The 15694-nt window shown below is 35.7% G+C and overlaps 1 protein-coding gene across 1 annotated transcript; it reads right to left on the reverse strand.

Annotated features, from left to right (window-relative positions):
* Positions 1-487: 487 nt before the first annotated feature.
* LOC149839014 (hydroxyacylglutathione hydrolase 2, mitochondrial-like) lies at positions 488-15434 on the reverse strand. Its single transcript, XM_090002220.1, has 8 exons — positions 15347-15434; positions 14542-14730; positions 13674-13877; positions 4366-4489; positions 2142-2242; positions 1756-1830; positions 1172-1270; positions 488-990 (listed from the first exon to the last, which is right to left on the reverse strand). The coding sequence occupies exons 1-8, from the start codon at positions 15389-15391 to the stop codon at positions 844-846; spliced, it is 984 nt and encodes a 327-aa protein (XP_089858346.1). The 5' UTR covers positions 15392-15434; the 3' UTR covers positions 488-843.
* Between the last annotated feature and the right edge of the window lie 260 nt (positions 15435-15694).

The following is a 15694-nucleotide window of genomic DNA, read 5'->3' on the forward strand; positions in this document are numbered from 1 at the left end:
TTGAAGCAAATACAAATACAAAGAGGGGAGATGGTCTCACTTTCGTTCTCAAATGTATAAACTTTCATCCCATCTGCCATTTCCAAACATCCACCACCAAGTTAGTTTGACCAAGTTTTTACCAAATTCATAAATTCCCATCCGATCTACCAGTTCTCAAACAGAACCTAAACCTTGTTGTTTCTAGACGACGAAAAACACATGTAGTGTAAGTCCAGGTGCTTTTGCACCATACGTAAGAGATAACTATTATTCTATAACTCATGTTATTGCACCTAAGCACCGGGTCGGTTCCTCTACCTGGTAACATACCAAATGCATAGGGAATTTGCCATTTACTGCAATTCTTTATAAAAAAAAAAATTTGCCTATTCCATCAGGAATATAACGCTTAGACAGATAAGTTTCACAAAACCAACAACCGATGTTGCCAAAGGGAACTCCCACAAAGTTAAAACAACAGCATCGAGCTTTAAAAGAGGTTTAACCGTGTTGTTAGCATTATCCAGAAATTGGAGTGGCCTCCATGTTTCCACAAGCATCTTAATTTAACAATGATAGGAGAAGAAATTAAAGAAATTTGAAACTGTCAACAACAAAAAAAAAAATCACCAGCACAGTTACACATAAAGCAATACTGACCGTACATGTCTTCAATAGACTGAGCTAAAAGCAAAAGGGTTTCTCTTTGAAACAAATATACAATTACAACCTCATACGTTGCCCTTTGCTTCTCAACGATGGGGACAGGAAAATATATCATTTTCTGGCAACAATGATAGAGCGAAAGTAAAAGGCCAACGTCACACTATAACTTGCATTTTCAGTTTCTATGCCACCACCTTACCAGTTGTCCTTAGCTTTACGAATGATGCCCAAAGCTTGAGCTTCAGTTGCAGTGCCTGGGATATTCAATTTTTCTCGGATTTCAGTACTATTTGTGCGCAGAAATGGGTTACATGCCTTCTCTGTCTCCAAAGTTGTAGGTATCTACAAAACATCAGAAACATCTAATACAATCAAGAGAAAGTTGGAATAGTTCTCAATCTAAGCCACACTCAATGGTGTCAAACACGAATAGGAATTGAGGTTCTTGTGATGCAGGAAAGCTAACTGAAATGCATCAATAAATTTCCATCTATGAAGTGAAGAATGTATTTCAAAAAATTACCGTGGGCAAACCTTTACTACGGAGTTGAGTGACCTTGGCAGCATATGATTGGAGAGCTTCATTTCCAGGCTCTATTGAAAGTGCAAATTTCGCATTGCTCTGACATCATTGAAACAACCATGGTTTTTCGAAGTTAATGGCTCCAAACTAAGAATAAATATGAAAGAAATCCAAAGATGAAGTTAAACAAAAAAAATACACACATTAAAGAGTCACAATGACATCAATCATTGTCACAATATAAAACCTAACATGCAAACCAATACAACCAAAGGAATGTTGGTATATGCATCCATGTGTCTCCACATGGTTCACAGATATCAACACTAGTCCACCCAACAAGACACTTGGATAGGCCGCCAGTTTAAACAGCTCATTCTAGTTTTTGAGAGGTAGGAGTGGGAAAAGGATTCGATTCAAGATGCACATTTCCCACCTCGGGCACATGGTGGTAGGAGTGGGAGAAGGATTTGATTCAAGATGCACATTTCCCACCTCGGGCACATGGTTGCCTCATGTCAACGGCATTACCATAAGCATGTACAAGTGCATTTAGTTGTAAAAAAAAAGTGACGGAAAATTACCAATGTATACTCATGACCACAGAATATATTTGTGTCATTTGGTAATGACATAAATTTCATTAAAGATGACAGCATCTGCAAAACAAAAACATCAGAGTATCATAAGTAATAGCATTGCCAAGAAAAAGTAAAAGGAAAAAAGGTCTATGTTGTTAGCAGAGCTGCACTTTTTCATTATACTCTCTATACCAGATACCATTGTTTTATATGAACAATTTAGTATAAACATGTTCAAGTTCCCAAAATTTGCATGGTCATTCATAAGTAAATAACATAAAAGAATTCAAGTATTCCTAATCAATGTTTCAGTAGAAAAGCCACATATGCATGTTTACATATACAACCTCAAAATAAAGTATCTATTCTGCAGATAGAAATGACAAGACCTGCTCTGGATTTCCCTCAAAAAGCTTTCCACAAGATAAGCTGAATAGAGTGTCGCCCGAAAATATTGATTTGGATCCAGGAAAGTAAAAACTGATATGTCCTGCTCACAATAGCATGAAGAGAGAGGGATATTTTACATAATCAATATGTATAACCTAGAAGATAAAGTTGCAAGGCAAAATATGCATTCTATGAGGAAGGTTTAGCACATGCAATGGCAGTGTCAATACCTACTCATGATTATTTTTAGGATAGATATACCTAGTCATGCTTGACAACCAAGTCATATCAAAATAAATTCTTGAAGCCTATGCTCTTACACAAAGTTAAGGTCTATGTTACTTGGACATTGACACGAGTGTCGTTGTCGAACACGGGAAGAAGTGTCGGACATGGTGGGTCTTAAAAACTAGATACTTGGACATGGCAATATATACATACATACATACATATATACATATATACTATGTCACAGGGATTCGGCCAACCAGGTGCTGCACCCGCTTCGACACGGTGCGAAGCGGGTGCGCGTGTAGGTGCGGCACCCGGTGCGGGTGCGTCTTGGGATTTTTCATGAGAACAGGGAATCAAAAGAGGGATAGGCATCAAAGCCGCTATCGGCGTCATCTTTGCCGCCTCTGGTAGGTCGAAGGCGGTCAAACCCCTAGACCACAACTACCGAAAACCCAAGACAGCGCCGCATCGGACCACAGTAGGATCGATGGTAGATTTAAAAAAAATAGAGGTGGTAGGGGTCAGAGGATAAAGGAAAAAATAGAGGGTTTTAGTCATCTTTTGTGCACCTCACACCGACAGGAATCCGATCGGTGGTGGTTGAGCTGGATCGAGAGGCGAGAGGACGTCATCGGCGGTGGGTGGCACTGCTCGGTGGTGGCAGAGGACGTCATCGGCGAGAACTCTCGTCGAGCACTGCTGCTCGGTGGCAGAGACGAAGGAGGTCGCTGGAGGAAACCCTGAGGTCTAGGGTTTCAGTAAAGAGAAGGAAGAAGGGTCGAGACCCTTCTTTCGGTTTCTTAAAACAAGTTTTTTTTAATATGTTTTTAAGTTGCTTTTTTCTATTATAGTCTATTTTATTATCAAATATTACTTTTAGGACCCTATGTTATTTATTGTTTTGAGGTTTGGTTTCTAAAATTTCATAAAAAACTGTTGTACTTTTATAAAATTACATAAAAGTGGCTTATACTTTCTGTTTAACTCCAAAAATTGTAAAAACAGGTTTTTGTGTTTTTATTTCATTAGTGTTACTGTTGTTAACTGTTAAAACTTAAAAATTATTATATATATATATATATATATATATATATTTAATTTTTTATATTTTTGCATTCCCACACCCCCGCACCCAAGTTTTTTTAAAGTGCCACATACCCGCACCCGCACCCATGTGACATAGCATATATATGAGAACTGAACATATTAGGCCCTCTTTTCTCAATCTGACCCGTTAGGCCCCATAGTATGAATTGTTTTGCGATAGATCTGAACCATTAGATGTGTTTAGCATGCTCGATTTAGTGGGAATCGACCCTTGGATCATGTTTTTTCGACAAAAAAATGTATTTTTATGAGCCGAGAAAAATTGATGCCTTCATAGCCATTGATTTTGGATCACCGGAAAAACCTGTATACAGGTCAGATTCCAGTGATCCAAAAGCCGGTTCTCACTAAACAAAACCTATAGATCACATCTATGGTGTTAGATGTGAGAAAAAATACCAAAACCTATGATTTTTAAAGGGGCCTAATGGGGCAGAACGAGCGCATTACTCTAATATGTATATGTATATATATATAAGAGATTTAAAGAATTATGCAAAGTTGCAAACAAAACCATAAAATATAAAATGCACATTCCTTACACATTTGTAAATTGATCCTTGATAATTTATAGTTTTATGAACATGTAATATTGTAAGTACAAAAAGTCAAAACAAATCATCAAGACTAATGGGAGTGTCAATGTGTGATTGATACTTCCCAGGTAAGTATCTTCCACACCCTAGAATAGTGTCCATAAAGCTGACCATCCCTGTCCTTTATGCAAAAAACTGGACACTCGTATGGACACGGCGTGTCCAAACACAATTTAACAGAAACCATATGGATATTTCTGACCTATAGTCATGTTCCTTATTGTTTGAGAAAGGCACAATATGATCATAATTTATGTTAAGAACATATTCGGATATAACATCTCACCTCGTGTATGGCCAGGAGTCTCTATGATAAGCACCTCATGACCTGCAAACATCCAAGTCTCTCCATCACGTAGTGCAATATCAATTCCAGGGATACGATCCTTGTCTATCTGTGATCCAATCACCTTCATAACAATAAATGTAAAGCATAGTGATAAGAGACATCTACAAATATTATAATTTACAATGAAAGGAACATTGGGACCCTAAGAGATATAAATGGCATCAGAACCATTCTAGAAAAATAAAGTTGCACCATCCTTCACTCATATCAGTTACTCAGATACACATTAACATTATGTTGCTTCCATAAACAAGACCTGCTTTTCATAGTACCCATTTTACTTTTACCGTCAAATATCAAACAAAAAGAAAATAAATAAAAACATGCAACCTTTTACCATAGCCCGTAACCAATATCTCTAAATAAAACTAATTTTTAAATTATACAGAATTTCATTAAAGAAGACACTTGAAGATGTCTATTATATATATATATATATATATATATATATATATTCTTTTATAATTCTAATATATATATAATGTATATATACATTATATATAGATATATAGATATATATATATTTATTTATTTATCACTGTAATAGATAAATACCCTCTAGGGGTACTTTCATTTTTTTCTTGTGTAATAGGTTCTGTCCTTTAGGGACAGATTTTTCTTTATTTTTATTTTTCTGTTGTCTTTATCCCAAAGACCAATGATAATAAGGTCTTTTGCTCTTAAGAGTCGATGGAAGCATCCCAATGGCTATATTTATAGCCATTGGGAGCTCCCAACGACTCTATGGGAGCTCCATTTTGGCTCTTCCTTTGTATATATAAGGGACCTCTTATCCCCATGTTATGTAATGCTTCTTTTAAGCATTTATGCTCAATAAAGATGAATATTTTTTTATGTTTTGCGTTTTACTATTTAGTTCTTTAATGTTTTATATGCACTTAGTGCTTGTGTTGTTGCCCCTTGTTGGCTATTGTATTGTTACATAGTGGACTTGTATTTGTGCAGATTATGATTGTGATCTTGTAAGCCCTTAGTGGCATTGGTTTGTGCTTATGCACTTTTGTGATTTTGATCATGTAAGCCCTTAATGGCATTATTTTTGTATTTTTCGATATTTCATTACATGGTATCAGAGCCTTGAAATTCTTGTTGGCATTTTGCCTCTTTTGGGTCTTGGGATTCTTTGGTTTGAGTTTGTGTTTCGTGAAGGATTCATCATCGTTGTGTGGCTTGGATTCAAGAGAAATCTAGACCCGGTATGTATCTTATATCTTTAAGTATTTCTTGTGTTATATATTTCATGCACTATGCATGAAGAATTATTTGATATATATGTATACAACCTTGTATGCTTGAGCATGTATTGTTGGCATTTAGATGCTTTATTTAAACAAGTCATGATTATAAATATCAAATCATGTTCGTATTTATTATTGAACTTTGTTTTGTTCTTTTTTGAAAAATTATCATATATTTTAAAATAATTTGAGATATTTTAAAATAATGGTGTTGTGTGTATTTCACAAGTATGATCTTATGAAATTTTGCTTAAACTTGTGTTTAATTTTTTCTCTTTACTCTCGGTGTATTAAAAGTAGCATATGAAGTGTTAAAAATTATGATTAGCTTATGAATAAATAATTTTTATATTGATATTTTATCCTTGTGCACTTATGATTGCCTTACATGATGAATAAGATTGTTTATTAGTGCACAAGGTATTGAGCATAATTTCTTATGGGAAGTCATTTACTTTAATAAATGCCTTTTATGATCCTTTTGTGAGATAATAGTTATAATATTAGGTGTTTCTCTTGTTGATCCTTTTTGTGATACTTATGATTACAACAACAACAACAACAACTACGCCTTCATCCCAAAACAATTGGGGTCAGCGATATGAACCAAAAAAGAAATTCATTTTGGGTCTTCCACATGAATCCTTTTCCTCCAATCATTTCTATCCAACGCCATGTCCTCGGTGAGGTTCAAAGCATTCATATCCTTTCCTATCATCTCCATCCAAGTCTTCCTAGGCCTACCCCGACCTCTTTTAACTAATATATTTTCCCATTTCTCCAACCTTCTAACTGGAGCATCATTAGGCCTTCGCCGAATATGTCCAAACCACCGTAAACGATTCTCTCGCATCTTATTTTCAATGGGTGCAACACCTACCTTCTTACGTATCTCTTCGTTCCGAATCTTATCTTTTATTGTATTTCCACACATCCATCTAAGCATCCGCATCTCAGCTACACTCATTTTTTGAATATGATGTCTCTTGGCAGCCCAACATTCCGTACCATATAGTAAAGCGGGTCTAATAGTCGTCCTATAAAACTTTCCCTTCAACCGCAATGGCATTCTACGATCGCACAGCACTCCAATAGCACTTTTCCATTTCATCCACCCAACCTTTATCCTATGATTTACATCTCCATCAATTTCTCCATACTTTTGAATGATGGATCCCAAATATTTGAAATAATCATTCACCGGTATATCTTGCTCACCAAGCTTCACTACACTCCCATCACTACTTCGTTGCTTACTAAACCGACATTCCATATATTCAGTCTTACTCTTACTCAACTTAAAACCTCTAGCTTCCAATGTCTGTCTCCATAATTCTAACTTAGCATTAACCCCAGCTCTAGACTCATCAATCAAAACAATATCATCAGCAAACAACATACACCACGGTACATTTTCTTGAATTGATCTCGTAAGCTCATCCATCACTATCGCAAATAGGAAAGGGCTTAAAGCAGATCCTTGATGTAACCCAACCGTTATCGGGAAATTGGTTGTCACCCCTCCACAAGTGCGGACATTGGTTACTACTCCTTCATACATATCTTTAATTATACTAATGTACTTGAGAGAAACACCTTTCTTCATCATTGTCCACCAGAGAACGTCCCTAGGTACTCTATCGTATGCCTTCTCTAAATCAATAAAAACCATATGCAAATCTTTGTTCCTCTCTCTATATCTTTCAATAAGTTGTCTAAGAAGATGTATAGCTTCCATAGTTGATCTTCCAGGCATAAAACCAAATTGATTCTCCGATATCATGACAACCTTCCTCAACCTAGACTCAATCACCCTCTCCCAAAGTTTCATAGTATGACTCATGAGTTTTATACCACGATAGTTTGTGCAATCTTGTATATCACCCTTATTCTTATATAAAGGCACCAAAGTACTCTTCCTCCACTCATTAGGCATCTTATTTGTTCGCCAAATCAAGTTAAAAAGATTTGTCAACCATTCTAAACCTTTCTCTCCCAAGCATTTCCAAGCCTCGATAGGTATACCATCTGGGCCAACTGCCCTTCTTGATTTCATTTTCTTCAAAGCCTCTGCAATTTCTTTCTTTTGAATCTTGCGCATGAAGTCACGATTTATCTCATGAAAAGGAATGGAGAAGTCTCCAAGATCTTGAGCATGACTATCATTAAATAGCTTATCAAAATAAACTTTCCATCTCTCCTTAATCTCCTCATATTTGACTAAAACCCTTTGCGTTTCATCTTTGATACATCTAACCATACCCAAATCCTTCGATTTCCTATCTCTCATCTTTGCAAGCCTATAAATATCCTTCTCGCCTTCTTTGGTATCCAACTTGTCATAAACCTCCTTATATACCTTAGCCCTCGCGTTTCGAACAACTTTTTTAGCTTCCTTCTTTGCTATCATATACTTCTCCAAATTCTCATTATCACGACTCTTACTTAGATTTCTATAACACTCTCTTTTAACCTTAATAGCTAATTTGACATCCTCGTTCCACCATGATGTATCCTTACCTAGTGGTGCACCGCCTTTAGACTCACCCAATACCTCCTTAGCTACTTTTCTCATACCACCCGCTATCTTATTCCACATTGATTCTGAATCCTCCTCGAGACACCAATCAACTTCCTTAACTACCTGCTCTACAAACATTCCTTGTTTAGCTCCTTTCAGTGCCCACCACTTAATTCTAGGATCTATCCTATGTCTATCCCTTTTGCGACATTGTCTAATTCTAAGATCTAAAATTAAGACTCTATGTTGTGTAGCTACACTTTCTCCTGGTATAACCTTACAATCGATGCAACAACCCCTATCTCTCTTTCTAAGTAGGAAAAAATCTATCTGACTCGTATTAACCCCACTTTTAAATGTTACTAGGTGAGACTCCCTCTTCCTAAACCAAGTGTTTGCTAAGATCATATCATAGGACAAACAAAAATCTAAAATCCTTTCTCCACTTTCATTTCTTTCTCCTATACCATAGCCTCCATGGATATTCTCAAATCCATCCCTACTAATGCCTACATGTCCATTAAGGTCACCGCCGATGAAAAGCTTTTCTCCATAAGATGTCTCTTGTACTACTCCATCTAAATCTTCCCAAAATTGATGCTTAATGGAATCATCTAAACCTACTTGAGGTGCATAAACACTAATAATATTAATAATATCCGTACCTAATACTAATTTAATAAGTAAAATTCTATCACCCTTCCTACGGACTTCAACTACATTATCTATAAACTGACGACTCATAACAATCCCTACTCCATTCCTATTCCTATTTATTCCTGTATACCAAATCTTATATCCCCAAGGTTCTATCACTTTAGCTTTCTCACCTACCCATTTGGTCTCTTGAAGACATAAAATATCAATCTTTCTCCTACACATAACATCTACTAACTCTACCAACTTACCAGTTAAAGACCCTATGTTCCAAGTGGCTAACCTAATTTTATGGTCTTGGACTAACTTCTTTACCCCCACCCGTCCAACAAAGTGAGGGAACCCTTGCCTATTTGACACCACACCCGGGCGCCGGTGTGACGCGTCGCTTCTGGGCGACGACCTAGCAACCCTTGCACATTTATCACTGCCTCCGGGCCTAGAGAGTACAGCGCGTCGCTCAGTAGGGAACGCCCCAACGAAATTCTCATATTGGTTCATTTTCATAGGATATGACAAAGTTTTTATGCTGGCTGTCACAGGCCTACCGCAACCCTCCTCCTTTATCCGGGCTTGGGACCGGCAGTGTGATACTTATGATTATGTTACTTTATTAGTCTCATGGCATGGTTTGCATGAGATTTAAATATTGTGTTGCATACTTAGTTTTTAATAAAATATTAAGTTGAGGATCATGAGAAATTTTTGTGTTTGTTATTTATGGGTGTTATATGTGTTCCACTCATGGTTCACTTTAGTACTTGTCCATTATTGATTGACGTACTTGTCCACTTAGATCTTTGGTGGACATGTGTATTCTTGATTAAAAGACTTCAGATTCATTGCATATGTGTTATTTATAAAATATAAATTTTTATATTATGCCCTTAGTGCCTTAAACTATCACTTACATATATGCTTAAAGATATTCTTATGCATATCTTTTGTATAAGATATGTGGTTTTAAGTTATTTAGATTATTACATATACATGAGTTTGTTGATCTCTTTATGACTATCTTTGGTTAGTTATACTTGTGTATGTACTTGATTTTCTATATAATTTTTTAAGAATCTCTATACATGTTTTGGCCCTCTTTAATCTTATATGGCATTGATTGTCTCATGGTAGACTTGTAATCTAAATTGAGCTATCTCTCTATATAGCTTGCTTATATTGATATTGCATATGATTTCATTCAATTTTATTGCATTAATTGGCATCTTGTTGTGCATATGATTGTACTATATTCATTTGAAAATTTTCATCTACCGTTATTAGGATTTGATTTGAAGCTTTGTTTTTTTTAAGTCTGTTCTTATATATGAACTCACTTATTTGGAAATTGATCTTCTTTATTATGAATGTTTATAATTACGCGTATATGTGATGACCATTTATTTTTTAAACCATGGTATTTCGAAAGATTGTTAAAGATTGATATTTTTTATGACATTAGCATGTTTCCATTACATGCTCTCTTACCTCGTGTGTTTCATCTTATTATGCCTCTTATCTAAGTGTCATTATATGTAGACAAGAGATGTTTATTCATACCTTTGTGTGTGTTTTTTGCCTATTAGTGGCACTCTTGTTATACTCTTATTCTAGTCGTTGATACACTTATTTTAAATGTCATTATATGTAGACAAGAGATGTGTTTCAATGTGTTGAGTTATGTGCACTCATTGGTTATACACTTGATCTAGTCGATGATACACTTGTTTTGAGTGTCATTATATGTAAACAAGAGATGTTTATTCACACCTTCGTGTGTGTTTCTAGTCCATTAGTGGCATTCTTGTTATACGCTTCCATGCTTGCTCTAGTCGTTGATATACTTGTTTCGAGTGTCATTATATGTAGACAAGAAATGTTTATTCACACTTTTGTGTGATTTTTAGCTCTTTAGTGGCATGATGATTATGCACTTGTTCTAGTCGCAGATACAGTTGATTTTTGAGGTTTGGAGGCCTAGTAAGGTGATTGCTTGTGATGGTCAAATTATTGTTGAAGTTTGCAAAATATCACTTCTTGATATTCGTGAGAATTTAAATATCTTCATATTTTTTGCAAATTGGTGTTGATTTGCAAATATCATTCTCTTTGTTACGTGGGATTTTAAAAATCTCTCCTTGAAATTTCTAAACTTTTACTACTTATTTTTCCTTGTATGGAAGATGTTTATAGGTAAAAATTTCAAGTGTTTTTGCAAAATCGTGATGTTTAATAAAAAATCTTATTTTTTATATTGTGTGCCCCTTTGTGGTTTTTTTGTTCCTTAATTAAACACTTGCGTGTTGTCCACTAGATATTAGACACTTTGGTTCATAATCGAAGGCTACTTAACTCTTTACATTAAATTCATGCATTTTATGTGCTTTTTATTGATAAAAATAGTTATCTTTTTATTGTCGTTTCATGTGCATTAAATATGCTTTAATTGCATGTTGGATATATGTGTGTGTTTCATATTAATTATCTTGTCCACATTATTGTATGCATGGATTTAATTAGCTCCTCTTTTTCTTGAGGTTTCTTTTTGAATTGTTATTTGAAATGCTTAGGATATTATTTATCTCTTCTTGATGATTTATGTCCTTTAATGATCACATCTTGTGTTTTCTTGAAAAATATGTTGTTTTTTAGTTTATGGTTTGATTTCATAAAAATTGATCCTTGAGGAATACTCCTTTTATCCTTAATGATTATCTAATGCTTCTAAAAATTATTACTACTTTGTTTGAAAATTCTATTCTTGTTTTAAAAATAAAAATATATTGTCTTTAAAACTTTATAACTATTGGATTAGGATATCTTCCTTGTGTACTTGGAACCTTTTGGTTTGTTCTTTCTCTACAGGTTCTTAAAGATGTGATGGATTGAGAAAGGAATACCTTTGATGCACCATGGAGATAGCCGATGAGGCGTTTGGGGATGATCACCAATAAAGACATTTAAAGACTTGTATTTGCAAAATTCTCTTATATGTCATAAAGATGGAGATTTTTCTTGAAGACTTGGATTCTCTCCATTGGTTTTTTTTTTTGTATTTCCAAACTTTCGGTATAATCTATGTCACACAGACTCGGCTAGGGAGGTGCCGCACCCGAGTCGACACGCCCCAACACGGGTGCGGCTTTGGACTCGGTCAACGCCGAGTCGGACTCAGTCAACGAGTTGAGGCCGAGTCCGTCCACATTTTGGACTCGGTCAACTTTGACCGAGTCCAAAAATGTCTATTGAAAAAACTAAAAAAACGATTTTTTTTATATAAAAAGAGACAGTGCACAGTGTCTGTGCCTGTGCATGTTTACTGTGCCTGTGCACAGTGTTGTGCCAGCGCACAGTGTTGTGCCTGTGCATAGTGCCTTTGCACAGTGCACAGTGTTGTGACTGTGCACTTTTTAAATAAAATAAAATAATATCTTTTTAAAAAAATAAAATAAAATAAAATAATATATATATAGCCGAGTCCCCGTGTCCAAAAATTTTAAAATTGCGCCGCACCCACACCCGCACCCATGTGACATAGGGTATAATTCACCCCAAATTTGAGGGGGGAGGGGGGATGTTAAGATGTGTATATATATATATATATATATATTATCTTGTAATAGATAAATACCCTCTAGGGGTAGTTTCATCTTCTTCTTGTGTAATATGTTTTGTCCTTTAGGGACAGATTTTCCTTTTTTCTTTATTTTTATTTTTGTGTTGTCTTTATCCCAAAGACCAATTATATTAAGGTCTTTTGCTCTTAAGATTTATTGGAAGCATCCCAACGACTCTTATCCCCATGTTATGTAATGCTTCTCTTAAGCATTTATGCTCAATAAAGATGAATATTTTTTTATGTTTTGTGTTTTTCTATTTAGTTCTTTAATGTTTTATATACACTTAGTGCTTGTATTGTTGCCCCTTGTTGGCTATTGTATTGTCCCACAGTGGACTTGTGCTTGTGCACATTGTGCTTGAGATCTTGTAAGCCCTTAGTGGCATTGGTTTGTGCTTATGCACTTTTGTGATTGTGATCTTGTAAGCCCTTAATGGCATTGTTTTTGTATTTTCCGCTATTTCATTACATACTTGTCATATATGCAGCGCTGCCAATAAAAAACATTAGGTTGTATGACTAAATATTTTATTTCTCCTATTTCCCATGGATCACAAATCTAACAGTCAGACACAGCCTTGTTGGTCCATGACTTAGGACTAGAATATGTTGGACATACCACCCAGCCCGACTATTCCTTGCATGGAAAAACAAGAATACCAAGGTTCCAGGGAGGGAAGCACCATTAGGGAACCACATGGGAGACAAAGAAAAACCAAGAGCATTTTAGATCCAACAAAAGTGAGACAGGAAATGATAAGTAAACCAGGGAGCATTTGGATCCATATGCATATGGATGGGTAATCATATTACATGTTTTTTCTTATAAATAAGAAACTACCAACCACTTTTTAAATTGACTTTTTCTTTAAAAGTGAATTACATAACAATACTCTTGACTCTTGAGTTTTTGTTGAACAAGATACATCAACATTTTCAGATAATGAGCAGAAGATTGATTGGAGGACCAATCTTTACCTAACAAAACAAGAAGGCCTTAGCAGAAGAATGTAGCATGAAGGACATTGAACATGATCAGCATAAAAATATCATGAGCTAGCCAATTACAGTCCTATTTTTAGCAAGACTACATAAGCTATGGTTGCTAACAGCAAAATGAAGACTGCAGATGGTTCACAAAGAACAAACCCAACAAAAGATGCAAGAAATTAGAACTAAAGATAGTTCACACCTTTGCACCATACTTGGCTTTTAACTCCAGATTTCCACCAGTATGATCATAATGATGATGAGTATTGAGAATGTAGGCCAAGCTCTTCTTTTTCCTATTCAATACATCTATGACAGGCAAGGAGTCCGATGGATCTACAACTCCGATGGTGTCAGTCTTCATGTCATGCAGCAAGTATGAATAATTATCTTTGAGACATGGTACCTGCAAGGATGGACTAAATGAGACTACTAGGAGAATATAGATCTCAAAAATTGATATAAACACCATCACAGTGTGTGTGTGTGTGTGTGTGTGTGTGTGTGTGTGTGTGTGTGTGTGTGTGTGTGTGTGTGTGTGTGTGTGTGAAGGTAAGTTACCTTTTCTTGAATATGCATTTTGATAATTGTGAATTGACATTTGTATGTAATATGAATAGCTACTCTAGTAATAAAATCTCAAAAAAGAGATGATCCTAAAGGGGTAAACATCATACTACTCTACTTGAATTTCTGATTGAATTCCATCAAATAAGAAAAGCAGAAATTCTGAGTTTCCTCCTCTTTCAAGTAGAAATTGTGGCAGATAGGCAATTCAATTGCACCTGCATTTGTACTTTAAAAAAATAGGTTAAGTGCAATTTTATGTCAATAAATATCTTTTTCTACAACCGACCATTTCATATGAAATGACACATTATACTGTTCTCAAATGTTTTCCATAGTCAAAATTCATTTTTAATGCTCCCTCGAGAAGCACATTTTGAGTAAACCAAGAGCTAACTGATCTAGCATTTTTCAAAGCCACTTAAACTGAGACTACATAGAGCACTAGAAAAAGAAAAAATTTTAGTAACTAGGATATTCTTTAAAGAACTGGAGAAACCAACCAGCTCAATTTGCAGCTTCAGGTCCGTGGTAGGCATGCTGCACAGAAATCGTGCAGCAGCATTGTAAGAACGGCTGCTTCTACCCAAGGTTTTGATCGGTCTTCTGGAGAGGAGCCTGCGATTGCACAAAATATGCCCTTGGGAAGGCAATGGCCTCGCACCCCGCCATTGACAAAGACTTCTCACGACCTAAACGGATGACAAATTATTGCATTTTCAGGGATACAGAAATCAGATCCTTAGGGCAGGAAACACACTCCTAAACTCAATAACACTATACAAATCATGAAACTAAATGAAAGAAACCATCTTATTTCACGAAAACTGCAGAAAAACAGGGAAGAATCGAACAAGAAATGGACCTAAAACCGGCAATGGAAATCATAGAGATCGAAAGTTTGGCCAAAGAACGAACATGGGATATTTTATTAATACAACAAACAGAAACAAAATCAAACAGAAAACCAGCAATCGGAGTAAATTTCTCTGAAATTGGAACACAATTTCCACACCTGAAAGGTATACACCTCACTAAATGGAAATTTCTGGACTTAGGAAAGTCCTAGTTATCCAAAAGCCTGTATGTCTTAAACCTTAGAAACCAGATTCTTAGGGCAGGAAACGGGCCTTCTGGACGAAATTCTTCTATGAGAAACTTAACAAGAGAAAAAATCAACAGAAAACCCTGGAATCGAGAGAGAGAGAATCCAAAGCCCTAGAGTTCGGAAATTTGGAATTTCTTACTGAAGGTGAAAAAAAAAAGGAGGAGAGGAAGAATAAGACGTGGGATGGGCGAAAAACTTACCGTTGAAGAAGGCAACGAAGGGATGCTCGAAGCCCACGCCAACATGAGCACGCAGTTCTGGATGGCGCGGGAAGGAAGACGGAAAAAATAAACCAAAATAGTAAAAAATAAAGGGTTCTATTTTATAAAGTAAATAAGGGTCGAATGGTGTGGGTCGCGTATCATAACCGCGGGTGGGTTCGAAACCCACTTTTGTCATTCTCAAGTCTGCTTATTAAAATAGCCGCAAATTTTCTAAAACACACACAAGGTATTGGTGGTCTGATCATAATCAAAACACCTAAGTTTTAAAATTTGTTTTTTTTTTAGAAGACTAAGTTTTAAAATTTGTTAAAAATGTACTTAAAC

Source organism: Nuphar pumila, chromosome 4, assembly GCF_984573655.1.
Source record: "Nuphar pumila chromosome 4, dmNupPumi1.hap1.1, whole genome shotgun sequence".
Taxonomy (NCBI): Eukaryota; Viridiplantae; Streptophyta; class Magnoliopsida; order Nymphaeales; family Nymphaeaceae; genus Nuphar; species Nuphar pumila.